Source organism: Pristis pectinata, chromosome 21 (genome assembly GCF_009764475.1).
Source record: "Pristis pectinata isolate sPriPec2 chromosome 21, sPriPec2.1.pri, whole genome shotgun sequence".
In the NCBI taxonomy this organism is placed as follows: domain Eukaryota; kingdom Metazoa; phylum Chordata; class Chondrichthyes; order Rhinopristiformes; family Pristidae; genus Pristis; species Pristis pectinata.
Genome location: NC_067425.1, coordinates 35180725 through 35200395, shown reverse-complemented (window position 1 = coordinate 35200395; position 19671 = coordinate 35180725). Strand labels below are relative to the sequence as shown.

Genomic DNA, 19671 nt, shown 5'->3' with positions numbered 1-19671 from the left:
CAATGGATTTCTTCCTCAGCCATAATGGATTTGGTTCTTTATGTGTCTCAGTGAATAAAGCCAAGTTACCTGCTCTAAGCATCCTCACATCCATCGCAGGTGTTTGTTGTTCGGCTGCTCGGGACTCGAATGGCTGTGTGCCTGACACGGAGGACTGTGGCACCGATTCTGTGGCAACTGACTTTGCTGCATCACTGGAGGACAATTTTGAGACGGTGCCAGATTCAGATGGCTCTGTTGTCCCTGAAGTAGATGCCACAGATAATGGAGAACTCTGCTCAGAAAGCGAAGTGTTCAGATGCTGTTCGACTTTAGACTTCTTACTGGAAGCTCCAGAGGAAGCTTGTTGTGATGAAGAAGTGCTAATCACGGAACTGGTGTGTTTCACCTCATCTTCTGATGCACTACCTGCAACTGCAGGGACATTTAACTGACTGGATGAAAACATTTCAGAGTCCGACGTAGATGAAGAGTCTTGGCTTACAGTTCCCTTCTCCAAGTACGAAGCATCACTCCTGGATCCAGGTACCTCTAGAACCTGCACGCTCTCCCACTCAATGCTGTCAATACTTGCCAAGGTGGTATCACTTGCACTTGATTTTAACTGGAAATAGATGTAAAGGGGAGTCAGTAAATCAGAGCATAGCAAACTGCCCCAAGGCTCATCACAGGAGTACTAGCAAACAAAATATGACATGGACCTGTGCAAGGTGATCAAAAGAGATCAAAGAGTTAGGTCTTAATGGAGTGTCTTAAACAGGAGAGAGAGAGAGTGGGGGGAGAAACAGGCAGAGAGTTGCAGGGACAGCAGCCTTTGAGAAGCAAAGATAATTAGGAATGACACAATAAAAACACTTAGAAATTTACAATGGTAAATAAGATTCTTGCATCTTAAAATTTCAATAATCTCTACATTGCTAAGCAGCACAGGAACAGAGAGTTTAAAAAGGAGAGGCAGAAAAAGGGGCTTGATGAGCTTAGTTAAGCATTTGGTTTAAATACAAAGCCAGGAAATTTAAGAAGTTCAACAGGGTTAGGTAAAGCGATGCAATTTAATAGTAGGAGTATTTTGAACCTTGCCTATCTATCAAGTTAATCTAATAAACAAGAGGTACGGCAGAGCACTTCACACCCATGGAGTGCCTATCCAGCACCATGTCAGAACTGGACAACTGCAGTTAGTTAAAGAAGCTCGAGCTCCAGGTCACTGCACACCATGCTAAAAGCTGCAGATCTGTGGTAACATGTTTCACGAGGCCAACCTGCAGCTCCAGAGAGTGCAGGCAGAGGGGACTGGGTGACTACAGGCAGAATGAAAGAGCAGGAAGGCAGCCTGACACTTCTTCACTCTTTCTAACCACAATGCTGCCCCACATCTCCGAAAAGCTTCCCATGTGAGTGGGCATAATCTCCAGAACCAAGGGGAAACTGGTCAACCTATGCTCCAGAACCAAAGGCACGCCAACTTCAATAGTCAAGCCACAGTAAGCAAGCAATGCTTGCATTTGCACCTGCTCTGAGACCAAGCTCCAAGCCATCGTCAACTCGTTCACTGAAGCATAAGAGAGAATGGATCACACACTCAACATTCACAAGACAAAGTCCATTAGTAACCTGGCCCTGCCGCACCACATTGCCCTCTGGCAATGAAGCTGCATGGCGAGACCATGGAAAACGTGGACCATTTCTCATAGCTCAGAAGCTACCTCTTGGTGAAGAGGGACATCAATGATAAAATTCACAGTTGCCTTCAATTCACCATACAGCTTTGGTCGAATGAGGAAAAGGCTGTTTCAATACCTGCCACAAAAGGTGGCAATGGTCCCTGGACTACCTACAGTAGACACTTCAAGGCACTGGAGAGATACCACCGACAGTGTTCACAAAATCCTCCAAATTCACTGGAAGGATAAGTGAACCAACATCAGTGAGCTCTTCCAGGCCAAGATCCCCAGCCATGTCATGCCTGCTTGATATCAGACTCCCAAAACAGGAACTCTATGCCAAGCTCTATCACAGGAAAAAGAGTATGGATGAACAGATGAAATAATTCAAGAATGTGTTCAAAACCTCCTTGAAAAAAATCAGTCACTCCCACTGACTCATGGGAATCCCTGGCCCATTACTGCTCAAAGTGGAGGAGCAGCATTCAGGATGGTATTGAGAATTTCAGCTCCCCGTATTAGGAGGGCACAAAAACCCTGCGTAAACAGTGGAAGGAGAACGCCACCTCACAAACTACCCACTTGTCCATTCCATCAGACACCTTCTGCCCCATCTGGGTCAGAGTCACCTCAGAGCCCATTAAACTGGAGTGGAAGCAAGTTATCCTTGATCCCAAAGGACCACTTAAGTAGCAGCAGTTCAGGAGATTCCCATGGGCATCTTTCTCCCTAACTGGCACAGAAGGATGCGAGGTCTTGAAGGAAGTTAGATAACAGTCAAAATGCAGAATCTCTTGTCATAATTTTTTTACTCCAGTACCTTAAGCCAGTGACCATAACATAGAAAGAGGAGGACAGTTCAATTTGTCTCCCTAACCTCAGATGTGCTGCCCAAAATTTCATCCATAATGTCCACAGTGGCAGGAAATGAGGAAGGAAGTTTTACTGTGCGTAACTTCTTTAGTCTCATGAGTGGTAAAGTATCAGAGCCTGGGACAGCAGGCCAATCCAGATACCCCTGATTGAGATGCTACAGATAACCAAACAATTTTAGGTATTAGTAACATTTTGGACATCTTCCAGACATCAACCCTGCATGGCTACTGTCTCAGGTGACTCTACCTTCTTTTGGATTTTCTCCTGACGGCACTGAACAGCTTCCTGTCCATCTCTGGATTGTGTATCAGATAACATCTCTCTCTGGTCATCTGCAGCAATAGATTCCTGAAGATGGACACAAGTAAAGATTAGAAGCCAGGACCAGTTGCTCCTACGTTCTAAAAAAAATCATTCAAAAGATAGCTCTAGAAAGTCTTCGAACATCAATGCACCAGTTGTTAACAGATTAACAATTTTGTTAGTAAATTAGTTTTGCTGAGACTGAGCTGGTAAAGTTTATGGGCCTGCAGGATTAGATTATGCTCATCTTTAAAACTAATGGCAGTTTCTGCTGAACCGACGTAAACTAAAGACAACTTGGAGCAGCCTGCAAAGCAAATGTCTGCAACCTTTCCACCATCTTCCATGAAAAGCATCCTGAGAGGGAAGAGACTTTCACCAGACTCATCTAGCGAATCTGTAGAGTCACAGAGTCAGAGGTGTACAGCACAGAAACAGGCCCTTCGGCCCACCACGTCTAAACCAACCATCATGCCCATCTACACTAAACCCACTTGCTTGCATTAATTCCATATCCCGCCATGTCCTGCTCATTCAAGTACCTGTGCAGATGCCTCTTAAATGTTATTACTGTTCCTGCCTCCACCACCTCCTCTGGCAGCTCGTTCCAGATACCAACTACTGTGTGAGAGAAATTTACCCCTCAGATCCCCTTTTAGTCCTCTGCCTCTCACCTTAAACCTCTGCCCTCTAGTTTTAAATACCCTATGGGAAACACACACTAGCTACCTACCCTATCTAGGTTTCTCATAATTGTATGTTACTCTATCACGTCACCTCTCAGTTTCCTTTGCTCCAGGGAGAACAGTCTCTCCCAAACAATCTCTCCCGATAACGCAAGCCCTCCAATACAGGCAACATCCTTATGAACCTTTTCTGCACCCTCTCCAGCTTAATCACACCCTATCTACAGTGTGATGCCCAGAACTACACACAATACTACAAGTGCAGCCTAACCAACTTTTTGTACAACTGTAACATGACGCCCCAAGTCTCGTACTCAACGCCTTGGCCGATGAAGGCAAGCATGTCATTTGCCTTCCTCACCATCCCGTCTGCCTGTGTTCCCATTTTCAGTGATGTGCTGTGATCTGTTGTGGAAAGTATTGCTGCTGCAGACTCTGCTGTGGTATCAGTAATGTCTGCCTCACTTTCAGTTGACACGTTGGAGAGCAATGGAAGTACTACAGAATTCCTTGAACTTTTACCCACTGTCTTCTGTTCAACAACACTCCCGAGGGCCCCGCCATTCACTGTGTATGTTCTGCCCTGGTTTAACTTCCCAAAATTCATCTCTTTGCACTTGTCTGAGTTGAATTCCATCCGCCATTTCCATACCCACTTTCCCAGTTAGTCTATTTCTTGTTGTAACTTTAGGCGACCTTCTTCACTGTCCACTAAGTTAAACAATTTTGGTGTCATCTGCAAGCTTACAAATCATTCCACCTACGTTCTCATCCAAATCATTAATATAGATGACAAATAACAGAGGACCCAGCACCGATCCCTGCGGCACACCACCATTCACAATTTCACTTCTCAATTGGCTAGTAGTCTACCTAGTTGAACTAGTTTAAAAAAGATAGCTTAAAAGGTTTCGGAAACTTTGACCAAAATCAAATTGAAGACAATTGAGTAGAACACAAACTGACCTGATGCTGGTTACTAGTGCTGTGATCTGTTATGGAAAGTATCCCTGCTGCAGATCCTGCTGTGGTATCGGTAATGTCCGCCTCACCTTCAGTCGACACATTGGAGAGTAATGAAAGCACTGCAGAATTCTTTAGACCTGGCCAAAATATAATCAACAAACATTGGATGTTTCAATCATTTACCTGCTTTAAAGAAGGCAGCACATAGTGACAATGCACAGCCAAGAAGAGTGGAGTTGGCTGGGTCATTCAAGTTTGGTGGCCACACTACTGCACATGATTCCAATGTAATTATCCTTTGAGTACATCTTTTTGAGGAATGACCTGAATTTACTGGGAGAAGTTGTTGCATTTTCTGTTTCCTTTGCTCGTTAAACAGGCTCCTTTTCTGCAGTAACTGAATGTACAGCTTCGAGCTGCATACCTCACTCATTACCAACTCACTGGCTGCCATGGCAATGTCGAAACATTATCAAGAGGAACAAATAAAAACCACAAAATGCTAGGAAAACTCACCATTCCGACAGCCTCTGTAGAGAGACAATTTGATAAAAAGAATTCAGACATACAAATATTTCATAGAGGCTGTTGGAACCAAGTCCTGAACCATTGTGAAGGTAAAAGGGAAAGGACCACTTAGCTGCTCTCACCACTGACTTGCACTGTATTATGTTTAGACAATTATATAAAGTGAAACAGAAACAGGCCATTCAGTCCAGCACCATGGTGCCAATTTTCCTCCCATCCTCCCTCATCCAACCTCACGACCACATCCTTCTCCATTGTGCGCTCACCCAACTTCACCTTCAATGTACCCAAATGGCACCAAACAGCAAGTCCTCTGGGAAAGGAGGTCCCTTCTTAATTCCTTATTTGTGACTATTTTCCTTCTGTGCTTCCAAGTTTTCCAGTACAATGAAACTTTTGCTCTAATTAAATAACTAGATCTTTCCACAGCTGATTAGATTCATTGCAGCACAGCCATACGTCTTAAGTGATATTGGAAAACGACACCCATTTATGTCCACATAATCTGGCTGTCCAACAGTGGAACAACTGCATTCAAAAGGCAGCAACTCTTGATAATGCAGTAATAGAAAGTCTGTCCAGATTACATACCTAGATTCTGAAAATCAAAAAACTGCTGATGCTAGAAACCTCAGTACATGTGACAATAATAAACCTGAAACATCAAGTCGGTTTATCTTTCCAGACACTGAATGTTTCCAGCATGTACTTGGGCTGATTGGTTGAGCTCCCACCTTCAGCCATTCAGCCTCCGGTGCAAGTGTCACTAAACAATCCATGATATGCTCCAACTTGTTTCTTGCTTCAACTTGTATGGAAGTTAGCTGGTGAAACCTAAAAGTGAAGGCAGAGGTGGGAAATGAAACACTTCCTGCCCATTGTGTTCATAAAGGGCTGCCAAGTCAAATCTTGCTTTATTCTTACTCCAGTTTTCCTTGTACCTCGGAAGAGCTATTCCTTCACTACAGAAAATGTGCAACTTCACTTTGCCAAGGTAACAACTTCTACAGGATCTCGGAATGAGACTGACTACTTAATGCCGAATTCGAGAATGTGTGATGTCACAGGCCCAGACACACACGAGGCTGCAACAGAAATGTTAACATTTTCACTGGTGGACTGGGCATTTAAGCAACTTACACAGTTCATTATCAGAGAAAAAAGCTGGATTCAAATATAATCATCAGAGGTGGAAAAAAATAGTGTAAAAGCAGTTCAAACAAGTATCAGCGAATCAGGCAACATCTGAGGAGGAAAATGGACTGTTGACGTTTGTTGAGACCCGGAGGGTCTTGACCTAAAACGTCCTCTTTCCATTTCCCTCCTCGGATGCTGCCTGACCTGCTGAGTTCCTCCAACCTCTTGTCAGTTGCTCCAGATTCCAGTGTCTGCAGTCTCGTGTGTCACTTGTTTACGTGTTTGGGGCAAATCTCGAACATCAATGTGCAGTTCCAGAAAAATAAAAACTCGTATCATTTACTTTTTCCTTGGTGGGCTTTGAGCAGATATTCAGTGATGAGCTCTGTGCAGCGAGCTTCCAATGCCTCAGCCTGAGATCGCACACAAGGGTCCAGATCCTCCTCGGCGGGTTTCTGCTCTGTTACAATGTCGGCCGTGTAGAGGGCTAGCGCGCTGAATAGCAGCCAGGTGTAGTTGTGGATGTACGGCTGAATGAGACGGTGACGGTCACTGATCCGAATCGTCACCATGGGGAACACTGTAATGCTGTGCGTTGGCAAATGGCTGCAGGGAAATAAAAGAGCCTCAAACCAATGTAAGAAACAATACATCTCCCCACACTCCTTATTACAATTGGCAAAAGGAAAAAACACTACAAATGGAACAGAATGAATAAGTGCTCAAAGAGGTCTTTTGCAATAACCTTTCCGTCTGCTCAGCTTATTGGATTTACTTCAACGTGAGAAGAAATAATAGGAGGGACAGAAATAAAGAACCTGCTGGGGGAACTCAGCGGGTCGAGCAGCATCGGGGGAGGGGGGGGGGAACGACTGTCGACGTTTTGGGTCGAAAAGCATGCATCAGGAACTGAGAAGGATACTGGGCAGGAAACAGCATAGCCGAGAGAATTCTCATTATTTAGGCAGTTTAGTCAGTTGGGTTCAATTATATGCTAAATAACTGACAGAAGAGTGCATTACAAATGCAAAAAATGTTGTGGTGAAACTTTTACTCAGATCAGAAGCATCTCCCTAAAAGTCAAAGGAATCAAGGACAGAATGTCCACGTTACTGAAGTGCTACAAGGTCAGAGCTTTGCCAGGTACACACACGGCCAGATGGAATGCTGCTTTCATTTATTTCTTTTCCCTAGATTCCCCACCAGAGGCAGAGGGAGCCAAATAATTTATCAAATTTGCTAGAAGCTCAATGCAACGCCTTTGAGGTGGACACGTCTGTTTACAACAGGGTGCACAGATGGCTGCAAGTGCATGCAGCGTTGGAGGGAATAAAAATAGCCATCCTACAAATGAGTAGAGCTGCTGCCTCACAGCTCCAGCATCCAGGGTATGATCCTGACCTCCAGTGCTGTCCGTGTGGAGGTCACATATTGCCCCTGTGATCTCACGGGTTTCCCCTAGGTGCTCTAGTTTCCTCCCACATTGGCCTCTGTAAATTACCCGTAGTCAAGGTGGGTGTGAGGAGAATCAGGATGAAGAGAATAGATTGCTGGGAAACAGGTGGAAGGATAGGATTGCTTTGAGAACTGGCACAGACAATGGGCTGCATGGCCTCTCTGATGTCATTAAGAAAAAACTTAATTATGAATGTTTGCTGCTTGGGTCATCCACATTACACCCCTGAATTCAGAAGTGGTAATTCAAGTGTTGTATAGCACCATCCTCAGTTACCTGTCTGGGTACTTCTTTGCAGAATAACACCCGTAGCAGAGGTCAAAGTCATCACATACATTGCAATTGATCCTACGGCCAATGATTAGCCCCTGGCAGTGATCACACGCATACTCCATGTTCACCATTTTATGATAATCTTCATGATGTTCAGGCATCACTCCACCTAAAGGGGAAAAATCACCAGCAAATTGTAAACAGTCATCCTTCAGAAATGTGGTTTCAGCCAGAAGATCATTTTGGCAAATAACTAGGCTGGATTTGAACAATTCAATAGTCAGGCAAATTTCTGGGAAAATCTGCAGTGGCTGTTTTGCACAGGAGCAAACAAATCTTATTCACATTATGTTCATCGAGCCCACTGATATCTCACTTACTGCTCAAAATGAATTCCCAGGAACAAGTGTAATGATAGGATCAGCACTAACAGGAGTCATCAGAGCGCCATTACTGACAGTACTGTTGTGTCAGGAACTTGATGTGAACCTCTGCCTGCCCCACTGCTATGCTGGGGACCCAGGTGAGCTCTCAGCCCTCAACACTCCCACAGCACTGAAATGGTCAATGTCCTGGTGGCATGGCTCAATGTGGAGAAGGCCACTGTGGAGAGGCTGCCTGTGAGGGCAGTGGTGAGGTCACTCAGCACTGAGGTGTGGGGCCCTGGGCTGTACCTTGACTTGCAGTGGTGCGGCCAATGCTGTGTACTGACTCCATTTGCAGACAGACTGTCCCAATCACCTCTAGTTGGATGTGATGGAATCTGCCAACAGCCCCTCCCCTTGTTTGGCCGCAGAGCTCTGCCCAGCCCAGAGATTTTCCAATGGAAATAAAGCCAACATAAGCAGTCGCTACCTGTTCCCAGCAATGGTTTGTGCTGGTCAGGGTGTAACCTTGAGCCACCACACCGCTCATCAGAGCCAACCCAACATCAGCGCTCACAGGTAGCCTCTGCAAACTGTCTTACTGGTTCACTCCGCACTAATTCTTAGACCACGCCAGTATATTTCCCCCAGTTCCACCTGCTCTAAACTTGTTCACCAGTGTCCTGTGTGGGACATCAAAAGCCTTCTGAAAATCTAAACAGAGGACATGCATCTGTTCTCCCATGTTCATTCCACCAGCCACATCCTCAAAAAGCTCCAGCAGCCTAGTCAAACATGATCTTTCTTTCATTATTCTATGCTGTGTGCTCAATCCTATTGTTCTTTAAAAAGTGTTCAGTCAATACATCCTTTATTACAAATTCCAGGATTTCGCCTACCACTTATGTTGGAGTAACAGGTTGGTTTTCTCTTTTCAATAGTGGAGTCACATTTGCTACTTTCCAATCTGCAGGAACCATTTCAGGGTCTACAGATGACAACCAATATCTCCGAACCATCTCTTTCAAATTTCAGCTAGGTAGATCGTCAGATCTTTGAGATTTGTCAGTTTTCAGTCTCGCCTACTTTAACCAACAGTGATTTTCTTACAAAATATTTGTTTAACTTCTCTGCCATTTCCGTATTCCTCATTATAAGTTCTCTCATCACATTAACCTTCATTAGTCCTTTCCTTACATACTTCTAGGAAGTCTCAAGATCTAATTTTGTTTTTCACCAGTTTAGCCTCACTTTCCCTTTATCAATTTCTTTATCCTCCTTTGCCAAGTATTAAAATGCTCCCAATACTTAAGACTACTGCTATTTCAAGCAACTTAAGCCACCTCATTTGATTTAACCCGTCTTTAATTTCTCCTGTTAGCCAAGGACAACCACATTTCCTATTGTGTCCTTGCAGCTTACAGGCTTTCTTTTCCCCAAACCGTGTATTATTTCTTTAAATGCAATTCCATTCTTTAGAATATATTACATTAAGTCAATATAAAATATAAAAAATGAGAAATCTTCCTATGCTTTCATGCCTCAGTCCTAGACTCAGCACCATCCTGCTTTGTATTGTACCTTTGAATGCCAGTTCATGCTCACTGGGAATTGAGTTGGGATTGTGCAGATGTATTACAAATAGGACTCTTATCAATAGCAGACATAGGAGACTTCCAGCTAGTCAACTGGGATTGGGTGTAAGTGCAGGTCCCAGAAGTGAAATACAAATCCTCAAGGCAAAGCACCATACAAATCCACTGACTGGCCACACCACCCTGCCCTTCCTGCTAATAAGAAGGCTCTCCCCTTGGGAACACTGATTTTTCATGTTTAAACTATTAGAATCTCTCAAAGTGGAGGACGTGCAGCAGCATGCTTGTTTATCCTATGCTTACTCTCCCCAGCAGAGTTGAGTGGTATGCTTACCACAGGTCAAGAAACAAAGGAAGAAGTTTCCCTTGCATACAACTGGGGCATAACTTTTACTTTAGAGAGAAGTATCTCAGATAATGAGTTAATTTTTAAAAAGTATAACAAAGAGGCAAGAGGGAGCATGCAACCCAGGTAGTAAATCCTTCCACTAAAAAAATCCAGAGCATCCTTGAATGAGTTTTGAACGTCCATTTACAGAGTGAGATTATTGCGGACTCACATGGAATAATAATTGTGCATGAATTCTCAGACATATTAATTTTGCCTTTTACTTGGTTGTATTGGATGAGTTATAATCAGAATTTACCCATCTAGTGCTTCAGTTGGCCTCCTCTGCTCTACTTAATCCTTTACATTCTTCCAAAGGATCACCCCAGAACCATATCTGCTTTCAGTGATGGAGTCTGAACAGAGAGATCTGGATGTCCAAGAACTCAAATGATCAAACCTTTGTGGACAGGTACAAAAAGCAATTGATGCGAAAACAAAGGGGTGGAAACTGAGCTTACTTCAGTTTCCGGAGTACTGTGTTCCTCTCTAAGCATCATATCTTGGGAAAGAATGTATTTCTCTCAGAAGGGACGCAGCACAGATTCTTCAGAATTACACTGGGATTGGGATTAAATTATGAGTGTGGTTTGGAGTCGGGGTCAAACAGCATGGAACAGGTCCTTCAGCCCAACAGGTCCATGCTGACCAAGATTCCCATCAAAGCCAGTCCCAGTTGCCTGCGTTTAGCCCATTTCCCTCTAAACCTTTCCTATCCATGTATCTGTCCAAGTTCCTTTTAAATGTCATTAATGTATCTGCCTCAACCACTTCCTCTGGAAGCTCATTCCATATACAAACCATTCTCTAGTGGAAAAAGTTGCCCCTCATGTTCCTATTAAATTTCTCTCCTCTCACCTTAAACTTATGCTCTCTAGTTCTCAATTCCTCAATTCCCTAACCCTGGAAAAAAGACTGTGCGCATTCACCTCATAATTTTATAGACGGCTCATAATGGGCAGGCACGGTAGTGTAGCATAACGCTTTTACAGCGCCAGCGACCTGGGTTCGATTCCAGCCACTGTATGTAAGGAGTTTGTACGTTCTCCCCGTGTCTGCATGGGTTTCCTCTGGGTGCTCCAGTTTACTCCCACATTCCAAAGACATATGGGTTAGGAAGTTATGGGCATGCTATGTTGGCGCCAGAAACGTGGCGACACTTGCGGGCTGCCCCCAGAACACACTATGCAAAAAGATGTATTTCATTGTGTGTTTCAATGTACATGTGCCTAATAAAGATATCTTATATTCAAGAAATATAGGGAAGGAAAATGTCAGGGGTCGTGGTAAGATTGATCAAAAACATTAACATAGTATTAGCATGGAATTATGTATTTTAGCGAATCTATTTGGTTAGGGTTGAGGAACAGCAGAATGTTATTGGGCTGGCGGGTGTGTATTATAGGTCATCATACAAGCAGAGTGAGCAAACGAAATAAGTATAAAGACAAATTACAAGAGAATACAAGAACATCAGGGTAGTGCTAATGGGTACCTGCACCTTTCTTTTACAGGGAAAATTACACTGCAAAGGGCAATGAGGAGTTTTCTGAAAGGTGTACAATAGAATTTTCTTAATCAATACATTTCCAGGGCACTGAGGAAAGAAACACTGCTAAATCTAGATCTGGAAGGTCAGATGGAGAAAGTGGAGTTTGTTTGTTCTATGGTACTCCTCTGCACCACATCACGGCTTGGACATTTCCCTTCAAGGAGTGCGGACCAGAGCTGATTAAAATACTCAATGTGCGCCATGACCGATGAGCTATGCAGTCTGACCATGACTGCCTCATGCTTAAAAAAAAACAGAATATGCTGGAGATACTCAGCAGGTTAGACCGCATCTATGGAGAGAGAAACAGGATTAACTTTTCAGATCGATAACCCTTCTTCAAAATTGGGAAAATTTAGAAAACAGGAATATTCTGACCTGCAGGGAAAGGGGAGAACATAGGAAATGGATGTCATTAGTTCTGAGATAACAGTTTTTCCCTCTGTACAGACACTTCCTGACCTAATGGGCTTTCTCACCTTCTCCTTTATTTCAGATTTCCAGCAATTGCCGTGTTCTGTATCTCACAGATCTAACATATAGCTCTCTCCCTATTCTCCTTCTAATTACACCATCTCCACAAAAATTAAGCTGCTATTAACAAGCCTCTGCCACCATTTCTTGGCTGACACCAATCTGTCATCTATTTCCTATTGATCTCCACACTTTCACAGACATTCCTTTTGTTCTCTCCACCTTTGCCTCCGCCCTACAACTTTAAAGCATGCCTGCTAACTCACTTCTCGACCAGAAACGTTATTTGCATTTCTCTCTCCACAGATGCTGTTGGACCGACTGAGTATTTCAAGCATTTTCTTCTTTTATTCTAGACTTTCAGCAGCTGCAGATTTTTGTTTTCTGATGCTGCCCTATGGTCCAGTTCAGTATCACACCTAATCCTATAAATGCTGATCTGTAACCAGAAATAAGGTGAGGTTTTGGACTCTAATATGCTATATTGTATCTTTATTTAAAAATGTTATGACCGGTAAATCCCTGTGCTTGCGTCAAATAAGAAAGTCCACAGAGTATTTTTATCCCACAACCTGTTTATGACCATTAATATCAGCCTAGAGAAGCTGAGGCATTTTTACTTCATAGCAGGACCAAAGTTTTACCAAGGAAGCAGGTTTTGCAGAGATCCATGTCTGGACACTGAAGACAGCGGTAGCGATGCCAAGGTGCTATTTTATGACATCCATCGCAGGATATCTCCACATTCAACAGGTCACAGTAGCGTGCAACGAACATGTGCATCTGTCACAAAACACAAACAGTTTGTTACAAGTTCCAGACCAACTTCACAAGTTATTCTTTCAGAAATGGTGAGTCACAAATGAATTAATGGCTAGTAGTTAACAGATTCACTTGATGTATCATATCAAAAATAAACAAAGATCTTATGCACGGATTCATCACTGAAGTGGCACGGTAGCGTAGCAGTTAGCATGACGCTATTACAGCACCAGCAATCGGGGTTCGATTCCCATCACTGTCTGTAAGGAGTTTGTACGTTCTCCCGTGTCTACGTGGGTTTCCTCCAGGTGCTCCGGTTTCCTCCCACATTGCAAAGACGTACGGGTAGGTTAATTTGGGTTTAAAATGGGTGGTGCGGACTCATTGGGCCGGAAGGGCCTGTTACCATGCTGTAAATAAAGTTTTAAAAAAAATTTAAAACATAATTTGTGAAAAATAAAAATATATCCTAATTTTCCTGGGAATATGCTACTTTTCTTCTGATTCCCACTGAAAGCACATCATGCTCTATATTATTTTCCAACGTTTAGTGAAGTAAAACATTAAGAGAAAATTTTCAACCCAAAGCTTTTGTTTCTGACAATTAAATGCAAAATACTGTTCAATCAATAAAAGTGTCAGGTATTCCATAAACATAGGAGATAATGAGTTACTTAAAGCATTCACTTACTCGCCTCTTCTCTTCAGCTGTAGCATTAGTCATCCTCTCGTACCAGACACGCAGCTGTATTCCATCCTGACATTCCTCCATCCACTCTTTGTTGCATTCATAATCTGCAATCTCATCCTCTTCACTCCACTGGCTAAATAAATACATCTCCATCAGCAAACAGTTCAACAAAACCTCATCATCAGTTCAAAGCTGAACACTCCATCTCTTGAGGGAAAATCCCCATAAACAGCTGGGTAGGCATGTGTCAGCTTTCTCTACTCTGCCGCAAAAAAAATCCTATTCCCCCTCTCTCTCTCCCCATCCTGAACCAAACCCCATTCCCCTCTCCCCCCCCTTCCTGAACCAAACCCCATTCCCCTCTCCCCCCCTTCCTGAACCAAATCCTATTCTCCCTCTCCCCCCTTCCTGAACCAAATCCCATTCCCCTCCCTCAATTCTGTACTCACCTGCCTCAGCAGCCTCCTTTAACACTAAGGCATTTATCTCACCACCTTCCAACCCTCATTTATATATTACAAAATTCCCCTTCCCTGTCATTTTATCCTATACCACAGCTTGCTTGACTTTGCCCTCACACCAACATATTAATATATTAACCTATACTCATTTTTGCTCAACTATCGACCTGTTTTCGTTTATCACATCCAATACACCCATTACCTCAGCTAACACTAAATTCCTTTCACTTATCATCCAACATTGCTCAATGGACAAACTCAACCTCACAAGCATTGTTATAGCTACCTTATGTAAAGTCCCGTCTCCTTATGTTATAGCTACCTTATGAAGAGTCCCGTCTCCCCCACCACACACTGACTATTAATAATTACAAGCATTTTTCAAACAAAAAAAAATATACAGCTGGACATTTGCACAGTACCACTTACAACACACTGTTGCCTATGAACCCTGTGTACTATTTTATGTCGCATATTTCAAAAGCACTGCAGTATTATAATTTATACTCACTGTATAGCGCTGTCGTGAATACTGATATTTTCCTGTGACATTGCCAATAAGAGATCAGGTAGATTGATGTCATTGAAAAAGGATATGTCTGGTGCCTCCCAACTCATATCTAGCAAATGCAGCAGGCAGGTCTGAACACAGGACAGTGCTGGGAGTAGGGACCTATAACAGAGGGAAAATACAATGTGAAGGAGGGAGAAAATCCACTGTAAACCATCTTGTGAACTCTGGTACTATAGGGAACAGTAAAAATTGGTTGAATTTTGTGCTGGAGGTTATATGCATGAGCTTAAATTGCATCCACAATATATACATAGTATATTGTTAAAACTCTCAACTTGGAATGGCAACTTTTCTTTGAGAGATATTGATGGAACTTTAGGGAAGACAGTTAGTTAGAAATTTTGGGCCTTAATCACACTCTATTCAGCCCACTGCCTGGACATCTCCCCACCCCCATTCCATTGAACCTATCCTAGACTTCCAGATCCTAGAGTCAGTTGGCAAGGCCCAGAGAGATCTCAGGCAAACCTGTGGCTGAGTCAGACCTCCTCCTGAGGCTGTGAAACTTCACAAGAATTCATAAATGCAGAGCCAATTAAAAGCCATTGAAGTTGCTTTAAATAATTCTAAAAAAAATCTTGAAAATATAAATCACATTGAAATGCAAATAAGCAACTAAAACCCTTAAGTTAATTTATTTATATTTCATTTACCTTTTTTTCCCTAATCCACAGGCTGGTAAATCCCATGGAGTTTCTGTTCCCATGGCAGATCTGTCAGGCGTAGGACTGCATTGGCAGATTCCCCAGAATAATGCAAGTGGAATACCAGTGCGATCAGATGCCATCACCACACTGCTACACTGTGAAACAGGCAACAGTGGCTCTGCACCTATTTCACAGTGAAACAGGCAACAGTCACTCTGCACCTGTTCCTGAGCGAAACAGGCAAATCCCTGCCTGGTCTTATGGCAGGGCATCATTCCTTTGGAAGTACATTCCAGAAGGTAGGCGAGGCCAGCGGTTCCCTTGTGAACCACCTGCCACAGCAGGAGTACCCGGCCTAGGAGCATCACATTACATCTCAGTGACTATCTCGGCACATATTTTAGTACACATTGTTTGGATCTACAGACACGCATGTTTTTTGGATCCAGTTCACTGGATTCCTGTTTGAATGGAAAGCAAGGAAATAGAATAACAGCTTCAATAAACATTTACAAAAAGTTAAGATTCCAGGAATTAAATGTCCATTTTTATACAGTACAAATCCTAGATATGGAAGAGCAGAAGGTAAAAAAACAGATAATTTAAGAAAGATTTTGAGTCGGCTGTTGAGGTCATCAAAAACATTAGTAAAGCAAACAGGAAATCCAAGTCTGTTGGCCCTTACTGCATGAGGATCTAAGTATAAAAACAGACACATCTTATTCCAGTTATAAAATGCCCTTGTAAGACCACACCTGAAATATGTCAGGTCTCCCAACCTAAAGATGTACTTTTGATAGTGGGAGTGCAGCAAAGGTTCATCAGAGATGAGGAAGGAGGTGGGTGTTGGGGGGGGGGGGGGGGGGGTGCGGGTGCGGGGTTGTCATAAGAGGAGAGATTAACTCTCATAAGTTTGGAAGAACAAGAAGTGATCTCACTGAAACACAAAATTCTTCCAGGGCTTGACAGTTTAGATAAGCAGATGATGTTTCCTCTGGCTGGGGTCACATTCCAAAAATATGGGGTCAAAGGGATGAGAAGAAATTACTTTACACAAAGAGCAGTAAATCTTTGGGATTCTCTACCCAGAAAGGCAATGCAGGCTCAATTGCTGAGTAAATTCTGGACAGAGGTCAAGAACTCCGGATATTAAGGAAATTGAGAGAGATGGAACTAGTACACAAAAGTGGCACTGAGATAAAAGATCAGCCATGATCTTATGGAAAGGCAGAGGGTCAAATGGCCTAATCCTGCTTCTGATTCTTACATCATGTTCGATGAACAACCAGTTATAATACTACAGTACTGGATGGCAACAATGAAAGAACAGACAACTGATTAGGAACGCATATAATGAGGGTCAAAACTCTAAAATCTTCGATTTTCTTGCATTTTATAATGGGCCTGTCCTAAAATAAAAACAAAACAGTTGCTAAATTCATTAATTCCATTCAAGTAAATACCTACCAATCTTTCTCAGTGTTAAACTGACGAACAGCAGTTACAAGCAGCAACACAAGATTGTAGTAAGTCTGTCGAAGTTCACTCCATAGCTCCTTTCCACAGCCCTCCAACTGTTGATGATAGCTGGAAACACAAAGCCAGAGGTAAAAGCAGATTTTGGTTGTCATACTTTACAGTATGAGTGATTAATAAAGCTGATACCCTAAAAAAAATCATAACCATGTGAATCTTCATTCAAGCAAGGATCAAAAGTCCTCACTGACACATAACTTTGTATTCTGAACTACAACAAGGTAGATTTACGGAGAATCCTCAGCAGTGTAAAACACTCTAAACTCTTCAGAAGATTATCATGGAAATTTTCACATGAAAATAGAGAGGAAAGTTTTGCATCAGATGAACAAAAGCAAATCAAATAGGCAGATGTTAAGGAGAGCGAGAGAAAGCCAAGGGAAGATGGGAAGGGAGAAACAATGGAACTGAGATGATGACTGACATGGCAAGGGAAGAAAAACAGAGACCAAGATGGGGTGGGTGGGGGTAAAGAGCAAAGAGGCCTGGGCAGGAGCAACAGACAGGCACCAAGGTTGGAAGGATGTAAGGCAGAAGACACAGGCATGGGGGAGGGGGACATGATAGGGAGGCAGACTTTGCAGGGCAGTGAGGGGAGAGACAGATGAAGAGAGATACAAACATAGTCTTGGATGCCACACCTGCCCTTTCACCTCTTCCCTTCCCCTCAATTCACCTGCGCATCCAGTGTACTGCTTTCCATATTCGCAATGTGGTCACGTGTGCACAGGAGAAACCAAATGCAGTTTGGGTGACCAGTTTGCGCACCACCTGCACTCCGTCTACCTTTAATTGTTCATTTCATTCCCACTCTGACCTATTGGTCTGTGACCTCCTGCAGTGTCACAGGGAGGCCCAACACAAGCCTGAGGGGCAACACCTCATTTTCTGTCTGGGCACATTGCACCCTTCCAGAGTCAATATCAAGTTTTAGATAACTCACTCGCTTTCATTTTATCCGTATCAGAAATGGACTTTTCTTTCTGTCATCATGTCGACGCAGTTTTTCTTTTGTACAACCTTATGTGCTGGGCATGTCCCACAGCCTCACCATTTACAACACATTACACAAGACAGAGCCTAATGTGCCGCTATCTGCTCCCATTATCCCATTTGAACACCCACTATCAGAGATATTCCTTATGTTCTAACCATCACTCTCCCAACTTTCTCAGCTACTGAAAACTAACATGTTTTTCACTTTCCCAGTTCTGACAAAGGATCCCACGCCTGAAACATTAACTGTTTCCCTTTCCGCAGATGCTGCCTGACCTGCTGAGTGTTTCCGATTTCCATCATCTGCAGTTTTTTTTTATACATAATTTTTTCCCCACTCTTTAGAGGTTTAGGGAGGGAATTCAAGAGCTTCGATCCAAGAGTTCTAGAGGCACCTCCATCAATGATGACATTTTGGAAATTCAGAAATCTACACGAATTTAAAACCAACAGTGCCAATTTGTCAGAGCCTTGTAGATATGATGCAAGTTACAGATCTATGACTTGGAGGCCATGCAGCGATTTCATGTTCTAAAGAGAAAGTGAAAAGTACAGATACTGCCCATCTGGGATCCAGTAAGTTCAGTGAGGGACATTGAGTTAAATGAACTTTGTGCAAGTTCGAATATGCATAGTATTTTTTTTTTTACCTAGTTCAAATTGTCAGAGATGGAAGGTAGAAATGGTATCCACTGATCTCAGCTCCTTGACTTGTTTATATGGCACGTGAAGACAACCAGTTTTGTACCAAAGGTGACAGATGAAGATGGCTAGCAATTCTGAGTCTGTTCAACTTAGAAAATTTGCACCAGTTTTGAACTTCACTACAACTGGAGACCAAGACTGAATTGCAAAAGTTGAAGCAGATGAACTATATAATGTTACAATCATGGAAGAAAACTCATCTCCTCAGCTAGGGCAGATGGAGCTGGATGGAAGGAATGGAAAAGCAAAGTGGCAGTTACCAGTGAAAGCAAGAACCTAGGCAGATGAGAATAGCAAACACAAGGGTGACAATTGTCCTGCTGCTTGCAAACGTACATTCTAAAATGTTGAAAGAAGCTAGGGAGAGCGAGCAAAGCTTCCTGCATTGGGTTGAAGGCGGCCTAGACTCGTTTCTCAGAATAAGAAACGGAATAGCCAGGCAGTGCAACTCCTTACAACGCAAAAATGTGCATCTATTGAGAAAGGAGGAACGTGGACACTGCAATCATGAGGCCAAAAGATAACTCTGCTTGGGAACTATAATTACTTCAAGGGTCAAACATAATATCAACCAGCTTTTAGATAGCGATGAGACAGTTTACCAGCACAGAATGCCTTTGAAACACACAGTTTAAAGCTAATTTTTTTAAGCCAGTGTGGAAAAACAAAAAACTTTGATTATTTTGCAAAGTAAATAAAACCTTGGAAGATTATTTACATTTCAAATCCAAATTAGAAGAGTCATCTGATCTTTGGTACTTATTTTCAAAGTAAAGTGCATCAAAGAATAATTTCAAATTGGACATTTCTGCTCCTGCTGATTTTTTTTCTTGTAATTGGCAAGTTAATGACTTGGGCAAGTCTCCAAGAAGAATTACTAAATTGTAATCATAATGATGTGTCAGACTGGCCCAGTAAAGGTTCTAGTTTCAAATCCAATTTGGGGATTTCTGGATAGAATCTAAGCTGATGATTCAGTGCACAACTGTAGGAGACAAATTGTAAAACTGGCAACATCTGAAGGAAGTTGTGTGTC

General features: G+C 42.8%; 1 protein-coding gene across 1 annotated transcript in view; it reads right to left on the bottom strand.

Moving 5' to 3' along the window:
• The window catches only part of zzef1 (zinc finger, ZZ-type with EF hand domain 1), a 188817-nt gene that overhangs the window by 90049 nt on the left and 79097 nt on the right, over nucleotides 1-19671 (bottom strand). The window contains 9 exon segments of the mRNA XM_052035349.1: nucleotides 70-604; nucleotides 2787-2888; nucleotides 4496-4632; nucleotides 6504-6766; nucleotides 7893-8058; nucleotides 12908-13046; nucleotides 13717-13849; nucleotides 14689-14850; nucleotides 16866-16985. Coding sequence (XP_051891309.1) covers nucleotides 70-604; nucleotides 2787-2888; nucleotides 4496-4632; nucleotides 6504-6766; nucleotides 7893-8058; nucleotides 12908-13046; nucleotides 13717-13849; nucleotides 14689-14850; nucleotides 16866-16985 — 1757 coding nt within the window.